The sequence below is a fragment of the Melanostigma gelatinosum genome, assembly GCF_949748355.1.
Source record: "Melanostigma gelatinosum genome assembly, chromosome: 3".
Classification (NCBI taxonomy): Eukaryota; Metazoa; Chordata; class Actinopteri; order Perciformes; family Zoarcidae; genus Melanostigma; species Melanostigma gelatinosum.
In genome coordinates, this window is record NC_136636.1 from 26,662,541 (window position 1) to 26,686,490 (window position 23,950).

General features: G+C 44.5%; 1 protein-coding gene across 3 annotated transcripts; it reads right to left on the reverse strand.

Moving 5' to 3' along the window:
• Positions 1–37: 37 nt before the first annotated feature.
• Positions 38–19,100, reverse strand: LOC306797610 (constitutive coactivator of PPAR-gamma-like protein 1). Of its 3 annotated transcripts, none has more exons than XM_079296970.1 (18): positions 18,400–19,100; positions 17,527–17,773; positions 17,351–17,433; positions 15,524–15,652; positions 14,357–14,447; positions 13,329–13,417; positions 13,024–13,244; positions 12,084–12,153; positions 11,803–12,003; positions 11,430–11,601; positions 10,699–10,948; positions 10,550–10,571; positions 9,266–9,475; positions 6,965–7,148; positions 6,716–6,854; positions 6,539–6,635; positions 1,158–1,480; positions 38–194 (listed from the first exon to the last, which is right to left on the reverse strand). In XM_079296970.1, the coding sequence occupies exons 1-18, from the start codon at positions 18,871–18,873 to the stop codon at positions 146–148; spliced, it is 3,051 nt and encodes a 1,016-aa protein (XP_079153096.1). In that variant the 5' UTR covers positions 18,874–19,100; the 3' UTR covers positions 38–145. The 3 variants fall into 3 exon arrangements, with proteins under 3 accessions (XP_079153096.1, XP_079153094.1, XP_079153095.1); XM_079296968.1 differs by having other exon boundaries at positions 10,457–10,571; XM_079296969.1 differs by having other exon boundaries at positions 64–1,480; positions 10,457–10,571.
• Between the last annotated feature and the right edge of the window lie 4,850 nt (positions 19,101–23,950).

The window sequence follows — 23,950 nt, forward strand, 5'->3', positions numbered from 1 at the left end:
GTCCTAAAAGAATAGAGTTTTATTTAGCGTTGTAGCCAAGTAGCATTCAAACACACCACGCCACAATCAACTCATTGATAATCCATCGGACCCGACAGCAGTTCATTCTTGTGACGATCCACGAGTTAGGAAGAAACCCATCGACTTACATAGAAGGTAACCTATTTAAAATGTGGCATGGGAGGGCGGCATTTCTGTGAAAGATGCAAAGTCAAAATGTTAAATGATGATTCTGGTGCAGAAGGAGTGCAAGTGTGAAAACAACACTGAAGTCAGTCTCATAAAGGATTACTGGTTCGACGGCTTGGGTCTGAATTAGAAGCACGAGCGCGGTGATCTTCATCAAAAGCTTTTCAGAAGATTCTTTTTGGTGTTTTTTCTCACAGATATTTGAGAAATGCAGAAAACGACAACAGAGAACAACATCGTGTGAACACGCTACTTCCAAGTGGGTAGATAACATCAAGGTCAGAACAAATCAAACGTGGTTGGTTTTATTACCGTTTACATCTCCGGTGTCAGCCATCCGTTAGTCTGCTAATGGAGACACGGTGCTGTGTGAAGATGGAAGAAAAAGGACGACATGCATAATAACGACGCACCTCTGGCATTGTGAACCATGCAGGAGGGGTTTGTGATACTCAAAGGAACCAAGTTGAGTGTCTTGTTCATTGGATTTTTAGACAGATAGATAGATAGATAGATATGTACTTTATTTATCCCCAGGGGGAAATTTGTAAAATTTTAGGGTCTAGAAATGTTGCTGAATGACTGAAATTACACGGAGCTCATCCGAGCTACTGGACTGAGTTGCTTCGATTGGACCCGAACACAACACAAACTTGATAACGGATACTACGGCGACGTGGCGCCATGGAGAGGATCGACCTAGAAGAACTAAAACATTTCCAAATGAAAGCTTCTTTAATATTCTAGTGAAAAGGAAAAGCATCGTTGTCGCAAACATGTAAAAATCTCGGTGGAGTGACCAACTCCGTAAAACTAGCAGTGTGCCACGTATCTCATGTGTTTTACTGAGAATTTCATATTTTCTTCTGACAGGAAAAGGTACATTGACTGGAGGCTTTCGAAATGTGCAGATATCCTAATCCTGTTCCACCTTTCATCCTTCACCCTCTCTAGAAAAATAGGCTTACTCTTCTGTTTTTAAGATGGCGGCTTCCAGACCTTCGTCTCTGCGGCGGCCGCCATCTACGTTTAGTGCATTTAAGTGAGGATTAGCATTGTGCATCTTGGAGTCACTGCTAAAGGCACTTTCAGGTTGGATGAGGGCCCCGCGTTCCTCTTCGTCTCCGTTCAGCCGGTCTGGCTGGTCGTCGTCCTCCACGCCGTTCTCCGTGGTCGAGCCGCCGCACGGCGCTGGGGAGGATTCCCTCTCCTCTGGCTTCTTTTGCTCCTTCACCGCATCGTGTCCGCACGTAGGAGCAGGCTTATGAGCAGGCTTATGAGCAGGCTTACTCTGTGGGACAAAGGAGGAAGGATTTAAAAACTGATGCCAGAGACGGTCGGGCTGCAACAGCGACTGCGAGGGTTCTTCTTTAAATCATGTGCAATGTGGAGGAACTCCAGATGTGGGCTGAAAGTCCTGGTGACAAACGAGACGTTAATTATGAGTCAAATAAAAGGGTTTTAAACAGAAGAAAGGCCGGCCGAGGGGCCGTTTAGCTTCCACGCGTCCTACACTGAATGCTCAAACAATGGTTCTGGGTTCTGTCGTTGCCCTGTGATTAAACAGTGAAAAGAGCAACAGCTGTATTTTGATCTTTGTGAAGCACATGCAGTCCATGTTGAGACCAAATCATATGATTATCTCACATTGCTAAAAAAGCAAAGGGTACTAGGTCATTTCCCCAGTTTTTGAGGAATATACTGTATATTTCACCTATCCCTGAATAAATCCATTCATTTCAAAACTGCACGGACGTTACGCTTAACGCCGTGGGTCGGGATCGAATAGTTGCTTCCTGCTATATTTGTTGCTTTGAATTTCTAATTTAGTACCTTTATATACACCCTAGGGGTGTAACAATACACATATTCGTATTGAAGCAGTTGGTACGAGGCTCACGGTTCGGTACGCACGTTTGAATAATACTCGTGCATTTGGAAAATGCAGAAGCTTAAATTGTGGGAAATATAATGTTCTCTCGGTGGAGCCACTGCGCTCAACCTGGCAACCCAACGCAACAGACAACGTGCTGTCTGACACGCCCACCACGGAAGAACAACAATTCTACACACGACGCTAAGCTAGCCTAGCAGGAAAACCAACAGCAGCACACGCGCTACTAACTCTCCCCGCAGCGTTTAGGTAGCTGCTCCCTACCGATTCAAACCGGGCTAAAGGTATATTTACAGCCGCGGATATGAGACGCTCCTCTGTAGTCGGAAACCAGGCTGAATGAAGATGCTTCATGCTATGGAGCCCTGTGACACGACTCATTCACCAGCCCATTTCTCCAGACCATAATTCCTGCTTTGTAAAATAAAACTAAATCCCCAACAGAACATCAAATGTTCGAGCTCTCGCTGTTGCTCTGCCAACTGATGGCTGGACGTCACGGACTACACAAAGCTAGCTGACTAACGACACAAAGAGGCCGATGTCTTCATCTCAGAAAGCAGCGGCAGTGCAGCGGCTCTCCGGCCTCCAGAGCCGAGAGAGTGACCTTCTTTCACTGAAGCACAACAGCAGCCCACGCGTTAAAGACAAAACAGGAGTTGCTGCCGCTTCCTGTACACAAATTCATCCCCCATTATTCAAAGTAAACAAAGAACATACTTTATGATGGCATTTCTGCTTTTTTGCTGTATTAAACCGTACCCAACCATGGCACCACTGTATCGTAATGAACCATGCTGAGAATTCTGTGAACCGTTACACCCCCACTACACACGCTTACAAACTCTCACGCAACTTGTGCGGTAGAATCAAAGTCATTCATCCAGCCGTGTGCTCTGTGCTTCCCAAACATGCACAACTTCACTAAAACATTACTATTTAAAACACTTGGGAGACTGTTTCAGGGTTCCCACGCTTGCCTTGAAAAAAATGTCCATGCTACCTCCTGATTTTCCAGGTACCATATTAAGTGATGATCTATAGGCCCCTGAAGCTTTCCGCCCCCATCCGCGCCCCCCCCCCCCTCACACACACAACCCCCTAGGACACCTGACTACTTACTTGATTTGAAAGATGTGCCAGTCAAGTCTACATTGTAAATGCTTAGAGATTATGTCTTATTGATAATATCAATGCATGAAATAAAGCAACAAGCTGTAGATGAACAACAAACGTGTTTTGTAGACCCAGACAGCCAGAACCTCACTGCACCGACTGTCTCCTAAAAATGACGTTCCCCCAAAACTAAAATGCATTCTCAATTACGTTTGACCAAAAACCTATTTTCTCCCTGATTACGTTTGTGTTTGACTTATTACATTGACGTATTACAAATACGTTTCTAATCAACATTTTAACACCACCACCGCGTCTCCTTCTCCCTATTACGCGGTCAGAATACGACCACAACACGCCGCCTGTCTCCGGCAGAAACGCGCTCATCCAGCAACATGTAGGAAATTTGAGCGTAGAACTGTGTGTTTAGAAGTTATAATAAAAGTGTTTAATGATTCTGACGGACCTGATAAGGCCCAGATGGACTTCTAAAACACATCCGGTGAGATATTGGAAATTTGGAAATAGACGGAAGTTAGCAAATAGGAATTGGGATAGACAGAAGGGGAGGAGTTTCGGACGGATATGAGGGTGGGAATAGGAAGTGTTTTTCTCTCTCTCTCTCTTAGTGTGGGTTCCAGGGACGGATGTGTCTCATGGGACCAGGAAAGAGTTTTTTCCAAAGTGGGTTAATATTGTAATATTTCATAGAAGTAGTGTACTTCACTGTATAATCGTACTTGCATCAGTGGGATTAAATTCCTTTTAATTGTAAACCAGTTTTGGTAGAGTTATTTTCGCAGCGTGTCCACTGTAAACAGCAGCGGGCCATGTGCTCCGGCCTTCCTCTCTGTGGAGCAGACTCAGGCTTCCACAAACATTACGTGGCGACAATACCTCCACAAAGGCCCGCGTGTAAAATCCGGGAGTATTTGTAATACGTCAAACACAAACATAATCAGGGAGAAAATACGTTTTTAGTCAAACGTAATTGAGAATGCATTTTAGTTTTGGGGGAACATAATTTTTAGGAGACAGGACTGCACCATTAGACCACCATTACATTTTTCCTCTCGCGCACCCCACTTTGGGAATCCCTGCTCTACAACATGGGATCATCCATTTCTATCTTCAGTAAAAGCTGTTCACATGTAAAGGGTTTTTATAAACTCATCTTAATTCTGTGCTCAATAGTTTCATTTTATTACTATTTTACACATCATCCAATAAAATTTTCCAGGACAACTGTTTCAATTTCCATGTAAGTGTTAACTTTTGCTCAGTTTCCATGACTTTTCCAAAGCTGGAAAATGAAAAAATAAATTCCATGTTTTCCAGGTACCGTGGGAACCCTGTGTTTATGCAGAAGTGTTTGAAATGCGAGAAGTTTTCTTCACGAATTGAAGGCAACACGGGGCGAGTGATTGACAACGGTCATTCTGTGGGTGAAGTATTCCTTTAAGGTGACTTGGTGTTGAGGGTCACTAAGCACCCTCCAGTCCAGCAGGGCCTGCACAAGTTGGGTCAAACGAATTTGGTCCGGAGCACAACTTTTGGTGAGACTGCTTTGACATTAGAAAAGGGCATTGATGATAATTCCTAAAGATTTCAGACACTTACGTGATCTTTCACACATGAACATCAACAGCGTCTATGGATTTCATATTTGCAGAGTGAGGTTATTCATTTACAACGGCAGATGTCTTCCATTGTCTTATTGCTGCTTCATGTTTCTCAGACTGCGGTGGTTGCACATCCATGTGTGTGATGGCTTTGTTCAGACTAGACAGGGCCGTTATAGAAACAGCCACAATGCTCCAGTGATATTTGGGAGAACTGAACAGAGCAAAGTAGTGATATCAAGGAAAAAGATGTGTTCTAAGGTCACTAACAGGCGCTAAGGAAGCTAACAATGCTACACTATTAACTCCCGTCTATTCCATGATAGAATGACAACACATTCCGTGCTGTCGAATGAAATATGAGGAGGCAGGCTGATGATTAGTAGAGTTAAAAATCAATCTCAACAACTTTAAATCAGCTCATCTACTGCATTTCCTGGTTTGTTGAATATTGAATGTTGCGTTTAAAAGTGCAATAATTCATTTCGTTGATTCAAAGTTATGTAAAATAACTTATTCATGAATGCATTTACCATCTCCGCCAGGACCATGTGACTCTATGCACATGGTCCTCTTGTGGTTGCAGTGATAAAACATTTTATTTTTTGAAAAACTTGTATTATTGACTGTTTTATACCATCATTGACTGCTGACTCGTCACTCCTCTTAACCGGCGATTAGCGGCAGCAAGGTATCACACAACTGCTTCAGTAGCAAAAATAATTTTGGAAAACCAAGAGGCAGGTCTGAAAAGTGAAGCCAATGTAGAAGTGCCTTAAAGCTGCATTCTCTCTAATGTCCACCAGGGGGCGACTCCTCTGATTGTATAGAAGTCTATGAGTATAGAAGTGTATGAGAAAATGACTACTTCTCTCTTGATTTATTACCTCAGTAAACATTGTAAACATGAGTTTATGGTCTCAATCTCAAGTCTTCGTCGATGCAGCATGGTGCTCATTTAGAGTCAAATAGACCATAAAGCAGGGTATGCTTTAGGGCGGGGCTACTTGTGATAACAGGTCTCCACCACGGGTTGTCTGGTGTGGGAGTTGTCTGTGTTTGTGTCTTACAACTTTAACTCTTTCACAGTGTGGTTTTAAAATTTTGCCAAAAGTTTAATTGGCGATGGCCAAAATGCCAAACTTGAAGCTTCAAATTCAAAGTCCACAAACCAATGGGCCATGGTGACTGTGTCCACTTCTTATATACAGTTTATGCTAGAAACAAGCTATACCTAAGTCTAGCTCAAAAACAGATTTTGGTCTCATTTTGACCCGGAGAATCTGCAGATTTATTCCATGTCTGTTATGATCCACTAAAGTAAGGCACAATGCGAGATGAATAAATCTGTGTAGTCTTCGCTGCCATCTTAAGTGAGAATAAACTCTTCTTTGTTTGGGAGGTGAGAGATCGACTGAGTGCTCTTTTCTGGAGACCGGCATGTTAAGTTGCCGTCACATTTATGTAAAGAAGTGCGTCTCTGAAAGGGGCTTAATTTAGTGTTGATGGGAAAACATAAGCTGCTCGTAGACAAGCATGAAGCCCAATCGGTCTTCGTAATGATGACATGCAACAAGAAAACATTTTTTTAAACCGCGGATCATCTCTCTGCTTAGTGAACAAACAATCTACTCCAAACTGAAACCCAATGCATCCAGTGACAAGCTGTGAAATACATCAAGACAGTCCTGATCTGTGTGACTCATCCCTCACTCACCAGGTAAGCTATCTGACTCCTGAAGACCCGAGCGTGGTACCTGCCTCCCCGACCGAACGTCCCGATGACGGGCGTGGAAATCACTCCTCTGGGACGACTGCAGAAGACAGAAACGGGTCCACATGGTTTACAAAAACAATTTTCACACGGTACGTCTCGCCTTCGTTCTGTGCCTACCCTCTGTTTGGTCCACCGACAGACACCACCTGCACGGGGTAGCCTCCTCTTCCTCGGGGGCGTCGACTTCCAGCCCACTGGCCCACCACAGTGCCGGCTATCTCCAGCTTCCCGCCCTGCGATGACATATCTTCGAGTCCTTGTAGGAGGGAGGAAAAAACAATCATTCTGAGCAGGGGTGTCAGGTGCTGCGACATCCTCACCGGTTTAGTTCACGTCTCGGTACCTGGTCGAGCTCACTGTACTCACCAGGCACCACTCTGCCTCTCCCCTGAGGGGGCAGCGGGTAGAAGAAGCCCGCGGGGGGGAAGAAAGGCATCCCGTGAGGTAGAGGTGGCGGTGGGGGGAACGGAGGAGGATGAGGTGGCCGAGTGAAGTTGAGACCTTCCAGGATGCTCTGACGCATCTTCTCCACCTTGGCAGCCAGCATAACCTGAAGGGAAACAAACCAACACTTGTTAATCTCTACTGTCAACATTTGGATGACTTCAGATACCCAGAAACTACGGCCATTAACAAGGGAGAATTAATTCTTGTTGTGCCCAGTGTTCTTGCTTCATGCTTCTCCAAAATATAACCCAGTGGCGTCCACACCAAAAACCAAGTTTGTAAAAATGGAGGCAACCTGTTGTGTTGGCGGTTTCATACAGGTTTCTTTTTCACCTTTGTCGTTGCACAACAGAGTTTTTCAAATGCATTCCTTTGGCCAGTTTGAGCATCACAAGTTGAGTGTCATGTAGTTCCAGTCAAGCGGCCAAGTGCTGACGAGTGAAGCCAACGCGGAAGTGCCAAAAACTGCAGCCGACCCCAAAAGTGAATGAATAGGCTCGTTGGAGATGATGCTGCGGCTCTCAGAGGGTTAACAGACTGCTGTGTGCTTTACTGCCAGAGAGGACCTGATGTTCCAGAACAGTCATAGTTGTTTGATCAAATCATTACGGCAGTAAGCCTTGTTTACCATGCGACACGCGCACTTGTTGTACTGGTGTAAAGATGATTCATGTGCTTGGTGACGACTGAGTGGATACTGAGTGTGTATCATGGAGGCGTAACAGACGAGCTGAATGCACAAAACGTTTGGAACGCTGGCTGTTTGAATATGACCCGGCATTATTAACTTCATCAGCGGGCAATCTTCTACCTCGCCTTTTTGCTGGCACGTTTCCAAACAAGAAAACGAGTCGTATTTTCACATTTTGACTCTCCGACTCGTTTTCTTGTTTCTGCCTCTTTGGATTTAATGCAACAAACAAAGTATCAAAAGATAGCTGCTTTAGGAAAAGCTCGGTTTTGTCTTTTAACTTTCTGGCTACGCAACTCCTTGTGTACCACTATAGTACCTGTACTTCAGCAAATATCTGACCTTTTTTTTTTTAAGAAAATATATATTGTATTTTGTTTGTTTATGAAGAACGTGAGCCACTGAAGCAAAGACAACCGGATCAGATAGAACAGAATATAGTCGGCACTGCTCATTTAAGAAAGGCCACTGCAAAAAATAATCAAATATGTCCGTTTCTAATGGCTAGTGCTAGCGTTAGCATTAGCATCATGACTAACGCTTGCTAACACCAGCATCTAATTTTGTTCCAGAAACAAACATAGGGTTCATCCCAAGTCTCTTAATTGCATCCTTGTTTCCCTCACTTGCATCCTTTCCTTGCATCCTCGTCCCTCCCACCAGGGATGCATGGAGAGACGCAAGGAAACCCTGCTAGGAGAGAGGAAACGAGGAAATATGTTTTGATAAATGATACGTCCTTTCCTCTGAAGTGTCACGTGAAGCTACGTCTGTTTGTGATGATGGCGGATCAGCTGATCACAGATGTGATCATAACTGATAACCAGCTGGATCAGCTGTAACAGCTGGAGAGACTTTTGATAAGTTTGTGTCAGTTCACATGATCACTGTACTTAATAATAGTAACTAATAATCCTAATAACTAATAAAGACACACAGATATCATCACTGCCAGAGTGGAGGAGTTTTATCTTTATGTAGTCGGTTACATCTTCAACAAACTGCATTGAGTATTTATACACAGTCTGTGGTATTTATACACAGTCTGTGGTATTTATACACAGACTGTGGTATTTATACACAGTCTGTGGGATTTATACACAGTCTGTGGTATTTATACACAGACTGTGGGATTTATACTGTGTTCTGTGTCCTGTTTATAAGCGCAGGACCGATTTCTACCGAATGCGTTTGTCTTCTTTATGATTTATTTGCATCTGTATGTTTTGAAATTGTGACTGACGTCATTATTAAATAACCCAGAATATGGTTATGGTTTCTCTTGAATTTATTGATTAGGCTCCATTCAGGTTAAATCGAAATGATGTAACTCATCAAACCCGACACTCCGGAATGATCAGCCTCACGTGACTGAATGAAATGATGATAAATGATGTAAAAGGTGTTTTGTCTCTCCAGCTCTCTGATAAAGGCAGTTCTACTGTGGCTGTGCAGACACGGTGCCCTCACACCGAGGCCTTTGGTCGGAGCACGTTCTGCTGACTTGTGGGCGGTGGGGATGAAGTTACCTGACCATCACAGAGGTCAATGAGCTGGGCCTTCTCCCGGTTGGCCCTGATGAGTTTACTCTGCAGCAGCTTGCCGTCAAAGTACATCCAGGGACAGCAGTGCTCCCAAATAATAGGCTGTCCGCACGCGTCGTTGGCGAACAGGGCCATGTCCACTCCGCTCATGAACAGAGCGGCCAGCTGCACTCCTCGAGGGTCCAGGTTGTCGATCTGGAGAGGAGAAACATCCACATGTGAACTTTCCAGATGAAAGGAAAAAAAATAAACCCAGTATGTTCCTCTAACAGCCCAACTGAGCATTGACAGAGTGCAAAGCACAGAGCAAGCGAAAGCAGCCCATTCACTCCCGGCTGCCCAAACACAGCGGTGCACAACCTGGACGCTCTGGCACAGCGTAGAGCAGACACGCCGACAGAGATGCACACAGACAGACCACAGGGACCAAAGCGCACAACTCGCGTGGATGGTTTACATTAACAAGAGGGTCAAATAGAAGGGAGCTCTGTCTGAGACATGGGAGTTGATGAACCATCCACACGTGACACGAGAACCCCTCCGAGTCACTCGGAGCATCTCTTTAGCGAAAAAGCTACGGCTTCAGGAACAACGTGCTCGAACAAAACTTTGTTTTGCCCGAGGAGGTTGTTTATAGTCTGCAGAATATGAGGAGTGTCCAGAGAATCAGAACGACATGAACTCCAACAGGAGTCGGACAATTCTCCAAATGAGGCCGTGGTTACGTTTGTGTGTTCAACGCGACTTTTGAGATCCGATGTGCCGGATCGGACCGCAGCTGTTTTCACACGTGAAATGAGACCTGCCTGATCAGAGGCTCAAAGGAGCGGCTGTAAAACGGTGGACAAACACACTTAATTTCCTATGAATTTTTCACAATAAAAGCCTCCGTTATTATTTCAGATATTTATATTCCTTCCTGCAGTATTGATTGAAGAATCACCGATAACAAAGTTCTGCTAATTTAGTGATAAACACATTTTCCTACTGATGCTTCACACTAAAATCACCCATTATTTTGTAATTCTAAAGCGACCGCGGCCTACCTGACAGTTACAGCTGTTAAATACATACAGACCAATTGGAAGCCGTTGACAGGACGGCTTATTACCGACAGGACTTTCATGACGCTGCGTTTCTCAGACACTCCCCATACAATAAACGCTACACAATCACCTTCAGATCCTGCAGCTGGTCAGGCTCGTAAAGTTTAGGAGAAAGTGCTTGGGCTAGGAAAGCGTCAAGTTCGTTACGATGCAAAATTCTTACTCCTGGCCAATGTAACATAAACCTAAAGCAAAACACAGAAGGTTAACAGCGTTACAAATACCAAAGGACTGTGTTCAGAACGCCTCGCTCCCTTCCATATTACTTCACACCGGAACAGTGAAACAGACGCACTTGGTCCGTCTACTCACCGCAGCACACAGCAGAGCACCAAGAGGGGCGTGGGGACGCTGGCGGGGTTCAGCATGGCCGGCGTGTCGGAGCGCATGCAGGCCAGGAAAGCTCTCATCCTGCGGTTCTTGTCCTCCACGGCCTTCCCCAACCACAGCTTGTTGAGGTTGGGACAGGTCCACTCCCTGAAGGGCAGCGCCTCCACCAGCTCTGGAGTGTGGGGAGACTTGCCTTTGTAGGCGGCCCACTCTTTGACCATGACATGTGGATCTGGGGGGATAACAAGAGATCAGGCAGGAACGCTCCATTATGGCAAAAATCATTGTCGCCATTATTACGGTCAATGTTAAGATCATGATCATGATAGCATTAAATGATCATGATTAATAATTACTTTGGAAACATAATGTATAAGTTATTATACTTAAAAATATAGAATTTGAACAATGGATCTTCTTGAACTTTAAATATAATAATTCTATTAACATTAAAAAATTTGAGCCGCACTAAAAAGTCAATTAGTTGATCAACATCAAATCAAATAGAAACAATTTTCAGAATGAATTACTGATCGTATGTCGAGCTGAAACGAGGATGTGCTGCTTGTTGTTGGTTTATATCATTGTAAACTGAATATCTTGAGTTGATGGACTGTTGGTCACATCATTTGAAGTCATAGTTTGGAAATTATGACAGACATGTTTCCATATTAGAAATACAGGCTCAGAAACCTCGATACTGCAGCACTCACATTGGGGGGGGCAGTGGTTCCTCACGGCGAGCCTCTCGGCCGTCTTCCTGGCCTCGGCCAGGCTGAAGAGGACCCCGTAAACATACTGGCGGATGGGCCGAAACAGCTGCACCGCTGGAGGCAGGTCTTTGTTGGCTTCATCTTCGATGGCGACAGACAGCTTGATCTCTCCCTGCAAAGAAACACCGTTACCTAAACGCTGCACAACGTCTGTGTACGTGGAGCAGCGATTTGACTAGAAAGGTCAATACTTTCTCTGGTTGCCCGTTCCTTTAGTTGAATACAAACAGACCAGTGCTACAAAATAAAAGCTACGAGCAGCTTCAAACCCAAAACATGAATCGGAGTGAGACCAGAGTCTGAGCCCCCTGACCTTGGTCAGAGCGTGGTAGATGTAGGGGTACATGAGGCCCTTCTGGTGTCTGTGCTCGGCCACCCGCAGGACCTCGGGGGCCACGGCGGGGAGGGCCGGGATGGTGATGTCCATGTGGTTCCTGGTGGGCATGGAGAGCAGCGAGGGGATCTGGGCTCTCAGGCCGCGGAGACCCGCAGCGGGGGTCACGCAGAGGCCGGCCTGAGGACAGAGGGGACACAGTGATGTCACCTCTGTCGCCTGGTGACACTTGTAATCAGTGTTCCTGACGCTCCACTCACGTCAGTCAGGTCCCCCGGGTCGCCCTCTGGTCCGTTTCTCTCCCATCCTCCCCTATGAGCACTAACATGACTGAAGACACAGCAAACATGATCAGTGCCACCGTTTCATATCCACAGAGAAGATTAGACAGTCTTTCATTTGAAAAGAACTGCTGGATGTGAAGCAGCTGTTCTGTAGAGATCTACCTTTGTCTAAAATCTAAAAAGACAAGAGAACATCCACTCATTCTGACATCCAACATTAAAGAGACAGTGGCCTCATCTCCATCCACAGCAGGCAGGGGAATGATTCAAACGTGCTAAACACAGGTGGGTACACGCACCACCCTCCACCCCATCAGGCTCGAGCAGAAGATGTTTAGAGCAGAGTCGGGGTTTGTTGTGACTGTAACATTAGAACAACCTGTTACGGATTTCAAATGTTGTGTAGCACATTATTTCAAATGAGGAAGGGAGGAGGGCAACAGCAACTTGCTCCGCGAAAAACAAAAAGAGCATTTAGAAGACTACACGCTTGAAAAGTAAAAACTAAATCTGGAGGTGTGGAGTTAGAAAGAAGTGCGTTTACCAGACCTCTGCTGCAGGCTACATTAGCTGCTACTAGCATGAAGGTGTGACAGATGTTTTTGCGCGGAGTGATTGCATCCAAAGTTACAAACTAAATGTGCTTCAGGTAAGAGCACTCCTATTGGCTGCAGAGGGAGAATATTCACAACGCAAGGTGAAATATCCACGACGCCTTTGGTCTGAACAGGACGGGTCCATTGTCATTTCTAGCTTTTATATCATTATGTGTCTTCCCAGTGGTGTTCCTTGTGTATTCAGATCCAAACATTAGCTTTCTGTGTGAAAGTGCTCATGACAAACACAATAGAGTGTGTGAAGCCTGAACAGCTGAAGAGTTTCAGGAACAGAGAGGAAAGTGTTGCGTCCGACTGACTTGGTATTTGTGGCCGAGCTCTCCTCCTCGTCCTCCTCGGAGAACGAGGAGGCGTTGAAGAGAGCGGCGTGGTCGTGGGGGTTGATGGGAGACGACCTCTCATACAGCGGCGTGTGCTTCCCGTCGGGAGGAATGTCGCCGAAGCCGTTCTGCCGCGGGGGGCCCTTCTCCACAGGGTCCGGAGCCAGGCCGCGCTCCACCACAGGGTCCGGGTGCTGGACCTGAAACGTGGAGCACACGTTCTCGTGAAGCCGAACTACCTGCGGGATCGGAATCGTTGAGCTCAGTGCGTGTCACAGTCTTACCCCGGGTTTCACGGGCAGAGGCACGTGTGGAATGGGGAGCATTTTTGGAAGCGGCCCTGCAGCGGAGACTCCCATTGGTTTAGGTCCGACTGTGACACAGACACACAGGAAACATGTCAGCAGACAGACTCAAGAGGAAAAGGACCTTTCTGGAGTTTGGGATTTAAAAAAATGTGGGGGTCAATTTAAAAGGAAAAATAAAATGTTCATTTAAATAAATGAACCTCTGCTCTGTGTCGAGGCTGAGCTCCTCCAAACACGCACAAGAACAGATTAGCATCAATAATCAGCTTCTTTTAAATGTCAAGCACTTCAACAGTCTGCAGCCACAGTTAACAAAGTAAGAAAGCTGTAAACGATTCAGGACGGAGCGATATGACTAAATGATCTCAGTGGGCTGGTTTTTAGAGCAACAAGTATGATATTTCATTATCTTCTGTATTATTCACGAAACACATCATTCTGTAGTTTCACCAACACAACACTGGAGTCAGTCAACATATAAACCACTCATTATGGAGACATGAGATGAATAACATGAATCTTTAATGAGCTGCTGAAACGTAAAACATCTTTACTCACAGTGGAATGTTACAATTTATTAACGTGTAATCAAATCATCATGACTTAAATGTGTAAAAAGAACACCAGGCCTGGTGTGACATGAGTCTTACTGATCTCCAGTCAGTGTCAGTTTCACTCTTTTACTAGAGTGCAGACAGCCTCTGTCTCTAGCTCTGGTGGTTAAGTGTTGTTAAGTGTTCCTGCTGCAGCGTGGAGACTTTACTGATGCGTGAAAAAATAAATAACTCATAGCTTTTGTGATCTGAAAATTGTGCTCCATTCCATCTCGATGTCAGTTTGAATGGGATGAAGCAGGTATCTGATGTATCCGTTTCTGATCAATCATTCATCTTACTCCTGTACTAGCCAGGTCAACAAAGACCAAATCTGACAGCTACTCTGCATAGAAACAAACACCTGCAACACAATTCAGGGCCGTGCGGCATCATTAGACAGAGACCCACCTAGCTGTGGAGGGGGGTGGGGGGGGCTGCTGGCCACTGAGTAGTACTCCACTGCCTTGTTGAAGCGGAGGACTTTGTCATCGGTGCACGACTAAAAGAAAAACAGGAGATCAGATGAACACACGCAGGAGACGGAGGACACCACAGAAGAAGAAAACTTCTCCTTTAACGCTTACTTAAGAAGGTGTAATGTGTGGCCACATGCTGCAGACACTCACTATCGCGCCAGTGGTAGAACAGGACAGGAGGCTGCTAAGCATGCTCGTTTCAGTACATATCTCAAAAGTCAACACTGTAATCGCTTCACATTCTGGTGATAATGTTTGTTCACTGTTTGAATGTCAACACACACATTGCACATTTAACTTATGGACAGAGTTGCTATTTTCTGTTTCTGTCTATTCAAATCCTCTTTTTGGGGTTTTGGATTGCTTAAAAAGCAGAAGTGCTCTGAATGTTTTATGATCAAATAGAAACTTTGCTTCTTCAATCCTTCAACCAAATGACCCTCACATCAGTCGGTACACAACCGCTCCCTGTTCTCATGTCTGCTGGTGATTCACTTTTGCTCCTTCTATTCCAGGGCACACTAACTACATTTACAGGATGTGTTGTCGAAACTGTTTTTAGGACAATGTGCTGCGAAACAGAAAACAAAAATGAGAAGAGGAAACGGTGACTGTGGTATAATGCACGACTCTATCCTGAACAGTGGGATCAGAACATTTCTGGCAGGTGCAAAAATGCTGTTACTGAAAAAAATAAAAAAACAAACCTTCTATTGTAGATTGTTGAATTTATATTTCATACCAAACAGTGTATATTATGAAGCGAGGCCAGAGAACTAAAGTAAAGGGCAGGACTCACACTTGAGTCACACGCGCTTTGAAGTATAACAATTAAGTTTCACAGCAGATAAAATATGTCAAATAAAAAAGAAAAAAAGATTTCCAACCTTGCGTTGATCTTTTCTTTCTCATTGTGTTACATAACTCTGCAGCGCTGTAAGACTATAAATCTATATTCAGCTCGTTACGAATGTTTCAGTGGGATCCTGCGACCAAAAACCCGTTTGATCGTGAATATTCATTTGACAACAAGTGTGCGATCGGCCCGCATTTTATCCACCCGTCCAAACGCCAGCGCCTCATCGGCTACCTCTCATACCTGGGAATGCTTGAAGATTTCCTTAGCAACGGCCTCCAGGTCGGCGATGTCCGGGATGTTGCGGACGTAGTCGGCCACAGCCTTGATTACAACATCGCAGGGTGGGAGCACCAGCTGGTGGGCACGCACCTGAGGAACCATCACAGGTAGACCACTCAAGTCTTACAGGGAGAACTAGAATTAGCTGCAGTTCACATCCACGTCTGTCCAAAATCACTTCAGCATATTATCCCATCAAGAGACATTTGTGTGAAACTGTCGTAATTTGCATATGAATTCTTGAGTTATGGACAAAAATGACAACAAAAAAACCCCACAAAAACAAAAAGAGGGATTCTGCTAGATGTTACCAGGCGGCAAGATCCTGTCCTGCCGAGTGAATCCAGTGAGGAATTGTCATAAAGCTGCATTCTCTCTAATGTCCATCAGGGGGCGACTCCTCTGGTTGTATAGAAGTCTATGAGAAAATGGCTCTACTTCTCTCTTGATTTATTACAGTAAACATTGTAAACATGAGTTTATGGTCTCACTCTCTAGTTTCAAGTCTTCTTCAATACAGCATGATGTTCCAAGTCACAAGTCAAGATTGGCAAGTTTCAAGTAAAGTCCCAAGTCCTTTTTGTTTTGTTTCTAGAACTAAACAAGTCCTAATGCACTTTTCCTCATATGTAATGCCATTAGTGTGTCTGGAATTTTGGACCAACACATTTTGCAGACTGCAATTTGTTTATGTTGACAACCGCATATTTCTTGGCTGTGAATCAAATTATCTTTGGTAATGCGCAGTAATATTAGATGAGTTCTTTATGCTTCTCTACTGCAACATTGGATGCTAATGGATTTGCCATTAGCATCTGGCATTAGCCTCATGCTTCTTATTAGCCTGCCAATACAAATAATCTGTCCAGCTACACATGGAATTGTAAAAGAGAGTAACATTATGTTAGCTGGCTATAGTTACTTTCAGTGTTGTCAAGTGACGTTCAATGACAAAAATGAAAAGCAAATTGTTTAAAACTAAATAAGTTGACCTTGATGAGTTTTTCAATTTGAACAACTGTCTTCATTACACTCTATACCCTGATGAAGACGATCCGTGATTTAATGTTTTTCAGACTGATTGAGTTGTTCCCCAAAGCAGCTCTCATGGCCACCGCAGGAAAGCCTATAACCTACATCTTATTTAAGGGTGCTCAATTTGAAGTTTAGAGCACATCTTTGTCTCCACACGGCTCTCAACGAGGTGGGGGCTGAGCTGGTGGCTAGCAGCTAATGGTGCTTACGGCGCTAACAATGCAAACAATGAGCCGTCATTTGGATGCAGTGCAGAGCGGCGGCCATTAACTATAGTCAGTAGGGCACACTCACATGCACCAACAGTCACAGCTATGTAAACAAAGCACAGAGTTCAGATTACAACAGACTCAAAGGGAGAGTGACATCATTCTCTGCTCAGATAACACATTACTCCACTATATCTTTACATAGACAATGGATATTTGATGCTATATTACTTCTGTGAATATTGTATATATAACCATAAACTCATCTTTACAATGTTTACTGAGGTAATAAATCAAGAGAGAAGTAGAGTAATTTTCTCATAGACTTCTATCCAACCAGAGGAGTCGCCCCCTGATGGACATTAGACAGAATGCAAGTTTCAGGCTCTTCTGCATAGGCTTCACTCTTCAGAACCGAGAGGTTGCCGCCTGGCTGAAACACTGTCCCACTGTTACTGTCATTCACTTACAAAGCTCACAGTACAGTAACACAGATGACCAGCCCAGTGATGATGAATAGGGAAATACCCATTCAAATCTTTACCTTCAAAGATGCTAATGGATGCTCTGGTCCGAGTAAGCTCCAGTGAAAGGCAGCCAAGTCTTCATCAGGCAGTATGTGGTTTCCTAGAAAAAACATGCAGCAGCATAGTTGTGTTAGTCAGCCTGATATTAAACTAGCACCTCCATGTATATTCCTTCCAGCAGTGTCACACCAACCTAGAAGCGATGCGAAAAGGACAAAGCGGTTTGGGTTGAGATCGAGCTGTCGGGCCACCTCGTGCATCAGGTACCGGCTGGTGGTGAGGCTCTTGCCGTTGCGGCTCAGCTTGAGGGCGTGGGCGCTAAAGTAGCACGGGATGTTGCACAGGGCGTAGTCCGAGTCGTAGGCCACCAGGCCATGGAAGCCGCTCTCCCTGCACAAGGCCATCACTTCCAGGTGGTGGTCCTCCATGCTCTGGACAACCTGAGGAGTGGCCACGACAAGAATTGGGCCTGAAGATGATTAAACCTCAAAATAAACAGGAGCATCCCCGATCTCGTCCCATGCAAACTGTGCAAAGGTGTGTGATAACAGCTCTATAATGCTCTGTGCAGAAAGAGAGGCAGCGTTACTGTTCTATAGAGGTAATACACTACAAATAGGAATTCCTGTATTTTGTAGTGTTCCTGCATAGCTAACATTTAGGGGCTGTCAATTAATCTGCCGTTTTACTAACATGATTAGGTGGACTTGCTCTTTCTTGAAACTCCCCTTCTGGCTCTCTGACACTGGTACAGGTCAGTGAGTCAGTAGTTTCCTGGCCTGTGATTAATGATCAAACCCATTACAGTGTTGATCCCCTGCACTCAGTCTGAGGTAAGGTCACTAAATGTGTTCAAACGCAGGCCACCGACTCCACTGCTAACACTTCATAGCGGCACACTGATTCACAGCGCCGGGGCTGGAAACTGCTCTTATCATGGGTGAAGTTGGCACTGATGACATGGTGGGTAAGCTAGCAGGCTAACAAGAAAGCCGGCTAACGTACGTCGGCTGCGGTCCAGAGCGGCTCCGCTCAACAGGCGTCGCCAGGCCGAGTTATCACTCACCCCGACGCGGAACCTGAGGAGCGCCAGTCGGATGCAGTGGGCCATGCACACGGGAGGAAGGAACCAGACTTTGGGTGGCGGGGTGCCCTTGTTCTGGACGTGGCTGATGATCTGCTGGGCGGTCTGCCTCTCGTTCACCTGCCGCTTGACCCACTCGTGAAGGCGGCCTTTCTCCAGGGCGCCATTGAAGCACACCAGGAGCTCAATGTTGCCGTGGAAGCAGGCCTTGGAGAGGGCGGCCAGGTAGCCCAGCATGTGGTTCCACTGGCCGCCGCTGACCCAGTCGGTGTAGAAGCCTCCGTAGAGCCGGTGGAGGCAGTTCTCGGCGTCCACCAGCAGTCTCAGCGGACTGTGAGGTGGTCTCTGCTGGCCGCCTACAACAACACTCCCGCGGGCAAGCTTCTGGAGGTCCACCGGCACCACAGCGCTGGGAAAGTGCTTTTCAATGTACTCTTGGAAACCCTGGACACCCATGTTGAGTGTCTGGTAGAGGAAAACCTGGAAGCGAAATACCGGAGGAAATGAAACCGACGTGGGTTGCAGTCAGTGCGCCTCAAACCCGACAGTGACTGACAGCCGGCTTGTAGCTGCGAATATTGCAGGAGTTGAAATAATTTCGAAAGAAACCAAGTAAGGGTGCTATTCAAGCATCGTCAGTTTTTTGGGTGAGTTGTTTTGTTTTTGGTCCATGGCTGCTTGCTGCCATGTGTTGTTTCACGGAGCCATGGCACAGGTTGTGAGTCTGTCCGGAGAGAGGAAGGAACACATGACGTCATGACGTACAGAGGAACACAAGAGAGTTCACTGCTGCGTACTTCCGCAGTTCATTTCACGCAACGAAGGCTCAAAGCACTGCTTTGTCAGTTAAGAGACAATAATAATTATCTAGAAAAATAAATCACATCATAATTGTCAATGGATATGACTTTGACGAAGAAAAAATGGTGAGATGTTTTGTTTTGTGATTTATACAACGGCGCTACGCAGACAACTTTAGCTAACTCCCGTTTATTTATTTTTTAATTAAATGTTTTTACCATTACACATTGTGTATGATGACTATATGCACACAGTAGCAAGCATCACAAACATGTACAATATGGACACGCACAAGGCTAAAACAACTCGACCAAAAGAAACAAAGTAGAAGGACACAGCTGGGACTTTTAGGGACATTTTTCATCAAAGTATCGCAATAGATTTGAATTTTTACTTTAATAAATATGATGGGAAACACCTTATGACATCACTTGAGTGCGGCTAATAATGCAAAGTACTGTAACTATTTAACAACGTTTGAGAAGCCAGCGGAACTGGGGTTTCTAAAGGCTGGATGTGAACTGTCTTGACAAGTTTGAATCTTTGTGATTGAGGGTTCTGTTTCCTGATTTGTATGTGTGTGTGCGTGTGTGTGCGCGTGTGTGGGGGTGTGCGTGTGTTTCTTATCTTTCTTATCTTTCTCTCTGGCCAAATCCCAATGTCCCCCCTAAACCCTCAAACCCTGAACCCTGAACGACTGACTGAAGTCACCTGGTAAGTGGTTGAGTGAGAGACTGTGAGTATTTATTTTATACTTCGTACTCCCTGATTTGAAAGTCTTCCAAGCTCTTTCCTCACAAGATGAGAGATCATTCATATCATCTATTTACTCGTTTTTGTCAAAACAGCTTCAATGACAAAATCAAATATTTGATGAACAACTAAATCAATATTCTCTGATTTCATGTTTATTTTTTGTTCTATTTTTAACCCTTGATGTTTCTGAGTCAATGTAATACTCCAGGCTGAACACTCGTGAGCCGTCCTGTTTGTTTACCTTTTTTTTACGTCTCCATGCGTCCACTGGTTACCCAATGTTTAACGTCACATTGCAATGATTTGTGGGTAATTCCCTTGGCTAAGTCAGCATACCATGCTGACTTACGGTAAGGGTTCATAAAGTGCTCAAAATGTCTACAAGACAGCCTCAAACACTTGACGATTTGACAGTGGGACATCCCTAAACCCTCACAGACTTCGCGGAGCGCGCCTCAAAGTCCGTGAGTCCGTAAGGGGGGACATTGGGACTGCTCTTGTGGTGTGAGGTCTTGGTCCTGATGGACCGCAGCCTCCTGCCAGATGAAGGGGCACGAATAGTTTGTGTCCAGGGTGAGAGGGGTCAGCTACAATCTCTCTTGCTCGCTTCAGGGTCCTTGAAGCGAACAAGTCCTGGAGTCTGTGATCCACTTGCAGGTACGTGCAGCTGGGAGAGCTTGTCATGCAGCAGAGACGGGATGATGGTGTTAAAGGCAGAGCTGAAGTCCACAAACAGGATCCTGGAGTAGGTTCCTGAATAGTCCAGATGCTGGAGGATGAAAGGACTCTTTCAAGGGTTGAATGGACTGATAGGCTCATTATGTTTGTGACAATAAATGTTGTTATTCACTTTATCTAATGCCAGAAGTTTCTTTGACTGCACTAGTGAAGCCTCATTCTAACATGTGTGTCGTTGCAGTGTGATGTTCCCGTACACCTGCAGGACAACCAGAGAGGAAGGAGAGTCTCGGCACGCAGACAGTGTCCATGCTGCAGGGACGAGCAGGTGACACATTTAGATCCTCATATTGACACAGTTCACAGTGTAAACCCTCCAGAGAGTACACCTAGCCTCTGCCAGTAACCTGCAGGTGCTGGCAGACAGCTGCCATCTTAATCTCCACATACAGCCTCCATCAACAACCATCAGCGCTGCCTCCATCTGAAGATCCTTACAGACAGCTGCCATCTTAATCTCCACATACAGCCTCCATCAACAACCATCAGCGCTGCCTCCATCTGAAGATCCTTACAGACACCTGCAGCCTGCAGCCATCAACCTCTGCCATCAACAGCCGTTCGTGTCCACAAGAGTTCACATAAAAGAGACATGTTCATATTAGAGATCATAGTCAGTTTCTTTATGCGTTTAACTTCAGTTTGCCAGCAGATATATTTACTTACTTTTTACTTTCTGATAAATGATTATTTATTGGTTAAAATGTTTCTCAATACAAATAATAAATCATCATGTCTGCACTTAGAAATGTTAGTAGTCATTAATAAACCGTCTTGAGTGTCTCAATTTCTAATAAGCCATCAATAAAAGCCTGTCAGTCAACCGGAATAATATTTAATAATGTATAAATAAATAATTCTATAACCCATTATATGAAGGTCATAATGCTTTATAAGCACAATCTTAACATATTATAATGTATCTATAAAGCTTCATAACAAGGCATAGGAGAATCTCATCGCATGTGTCTCCTGCATTAACTTGACACCTGTGAGACCAAATCTGAAGTCTTTAAGATGTTTTTCTTTCTGGCTGGTTTCAGTAAAGATTCTGAATACTTCTCTGATCTTGTTGTAAGAACAATCAGGCTATTGAGAAGGAAACTTGTCTGTTTGGAACTCTTATTTTTAAAGATCCTCTGATGTTATATCAAAGTCTCTCTCAATTCTTAGGAAGAGCTTCTTTCAGTGGTCTAGGATTCAAACTGCCTGCAGTCATCAGAGTGTTCCTGTCAGTGGGTTTAGTGGGAATACTCGTTTGTAGTTTTTTCAGCATTTTTGATTCATTTACCATGTAAGAAGTTGATTGATCCAGAAGTGAAATTTGTGTCAAAAGGGAGAGTTGGTGTCAAACTTTTCAAATACATTTTTAATTCTTCCAGCTTTTCTAACTCACCACTGAACTCAAGACAAATATCATCAACATGTCAGCCCCAAACTGTGATGTAATGACCACACTGGTTATTGTGTTAAATACAATCCATTAAAAAAAGACTCATCAAGATTAAAGTAAATCTCAGACAACATTTGGTTCACATCAATGGACAGCAAGTATGTGAAAGCATTCACAGCATCCTCATGAGGAGCAGAATGAATCCACATCTCTGGTTACTAGTAAATCCTTCTCATCAACAATGAGAGCTCTGCTCTTCAGCAGCATGTCAGTGTGTCTTGTATGTAGGAGGGCAAAGCGTTCAGCAGCTTCTTCATGTGTGAGTCCACCAACATGTGAGACTTGAGATGAATCCTCACATGTTAAGTTCAACTCTTACTAGTTAGTTTGGAGACAACTTGTTGTGTTTTATATTTCAACCACAAGATGGCGCCATGACATGTAAAGCACACACAGGTGACACGTTACTGCAGGTGATACATGATGTTTGATCACCAGTGACGTCATTCTATTACAGGATGCCTTGTTATGTGTCAACATGTTTGTAACTTAGACTTCTTGCTCGGCCCCTGAAGAAGACACTTGTGCACGTTGGGCTTTTGATTCATCACAATGTTGTTGAAATTAATAGAGATTGATGAAGTGAGTGTGTGTGTGCGTGTGTGTGTGTGTGTGTGTGTGTGTGTGTGTGTGTGTGTGTGGGGAGGGTGGGGTCATGGGTTTATCTTCAGACTTTTAGTACCAATCAGCAAGGTGGTGGTTTCCCCAAACTGCTGTAGCAAAGTAGTTTAAATTGTAATTAATGTCAATAATGACCGAAAGGTGAGAACAAGTGTCTGCTGCCATGGCAGCTTACAGGTTTTGCTGTTTTTTAAAAGCCCTCATGGACCAAATGTTTTGACCTGAATCATTTCCTGGAATTTCTCCTCATGTATCAGTCCAGAATATTTAGGATTTTGGTTTTGTAACATATAATATAATGTATACAGCTACCTTTAAACATTTTTAAGTTATGAGAAGCAGACACCTGAATATAGTGATTACGGTGTAAAATGATGTCCACATGATCGGTCGTGAGATAACGCCCAAATGCCCTTTAGCCTGAGAAGAAAAGCACAACATATACGATGATATCCACACAGTACTGCTAGAGGGCAGCGTGCTGTACGGACCTGCTTGTGTGAGCAGCAGTCAGTGGCTGACTTCCAAATCACATCTTCTTCTCTTTACCTTCAGTACATACTGCAGCTTACAGAGGAAACACATTTGCATGCAGTATGCATTCAACTGGAACAAACTCATTTCTCACAACATTGCATCTTGAACTTTGACCCTGTTGCTCATATCGATGTAGAACAGATGATTGTGGGTCAGAATAGCTGGAGAAGCTTTCTGGCTGGCATACTTCAAAATGTGACCCGATGTAGACGAACATCCTGGTATTTTAGGCATTCTGCTGTTGACATACGTAAGTATTGAGACATCTTTTTCTGGCCCACTGGATAGCTTGACACAAGCATTACATACATGCTGGCTACGTACAAAGAATCAAGTGTCTGAGACAGATTATCCTGGGGCTCTCGGGCCCCATTTTATCCTGTCTGTAAAAGGCCATGTGTCCATTTCATGTAAACATAACATGTATGTATTGTTTTGTATTGTTATTGTATGTATTGTTTCTTATTTATTACTGCAGACAGGATGGAAATGAAAGGGACAAACCATCTGGTCTGTTTGATTGTAGTATTGATGATTTTGGTGCTAAACTGTGAAAGAAAATGCTTGTTTACATTAAAATGAATTGAATAAATTATGCAGAAATATGAATTTTTCCCAATGTGGCCC

Coding starts and splice junctions, on each gene's coding strand:
- LOC306797610 (XM_079296968.1), bottom strand. CDS start 18,873: ATGGGTGTCCAGGGTTTCCAAGAGTACATTGAAAAGCACTTTCCCAGC. Junction 10,572..10,698: donor GTGCTCTGCTGTGTGCTGCG/GTGAGTAGACGG, acceptor GTTTTGCTTTAG/GTTTATGTTACATTGGCCAG. Junction 7,149..9,265: donor TTGACCTCTGTGATGGTCAG/GTAACTTCATCC, acceptor GTTTCCCTTCAG/GTTATGCTGGCTGCCAAGGT.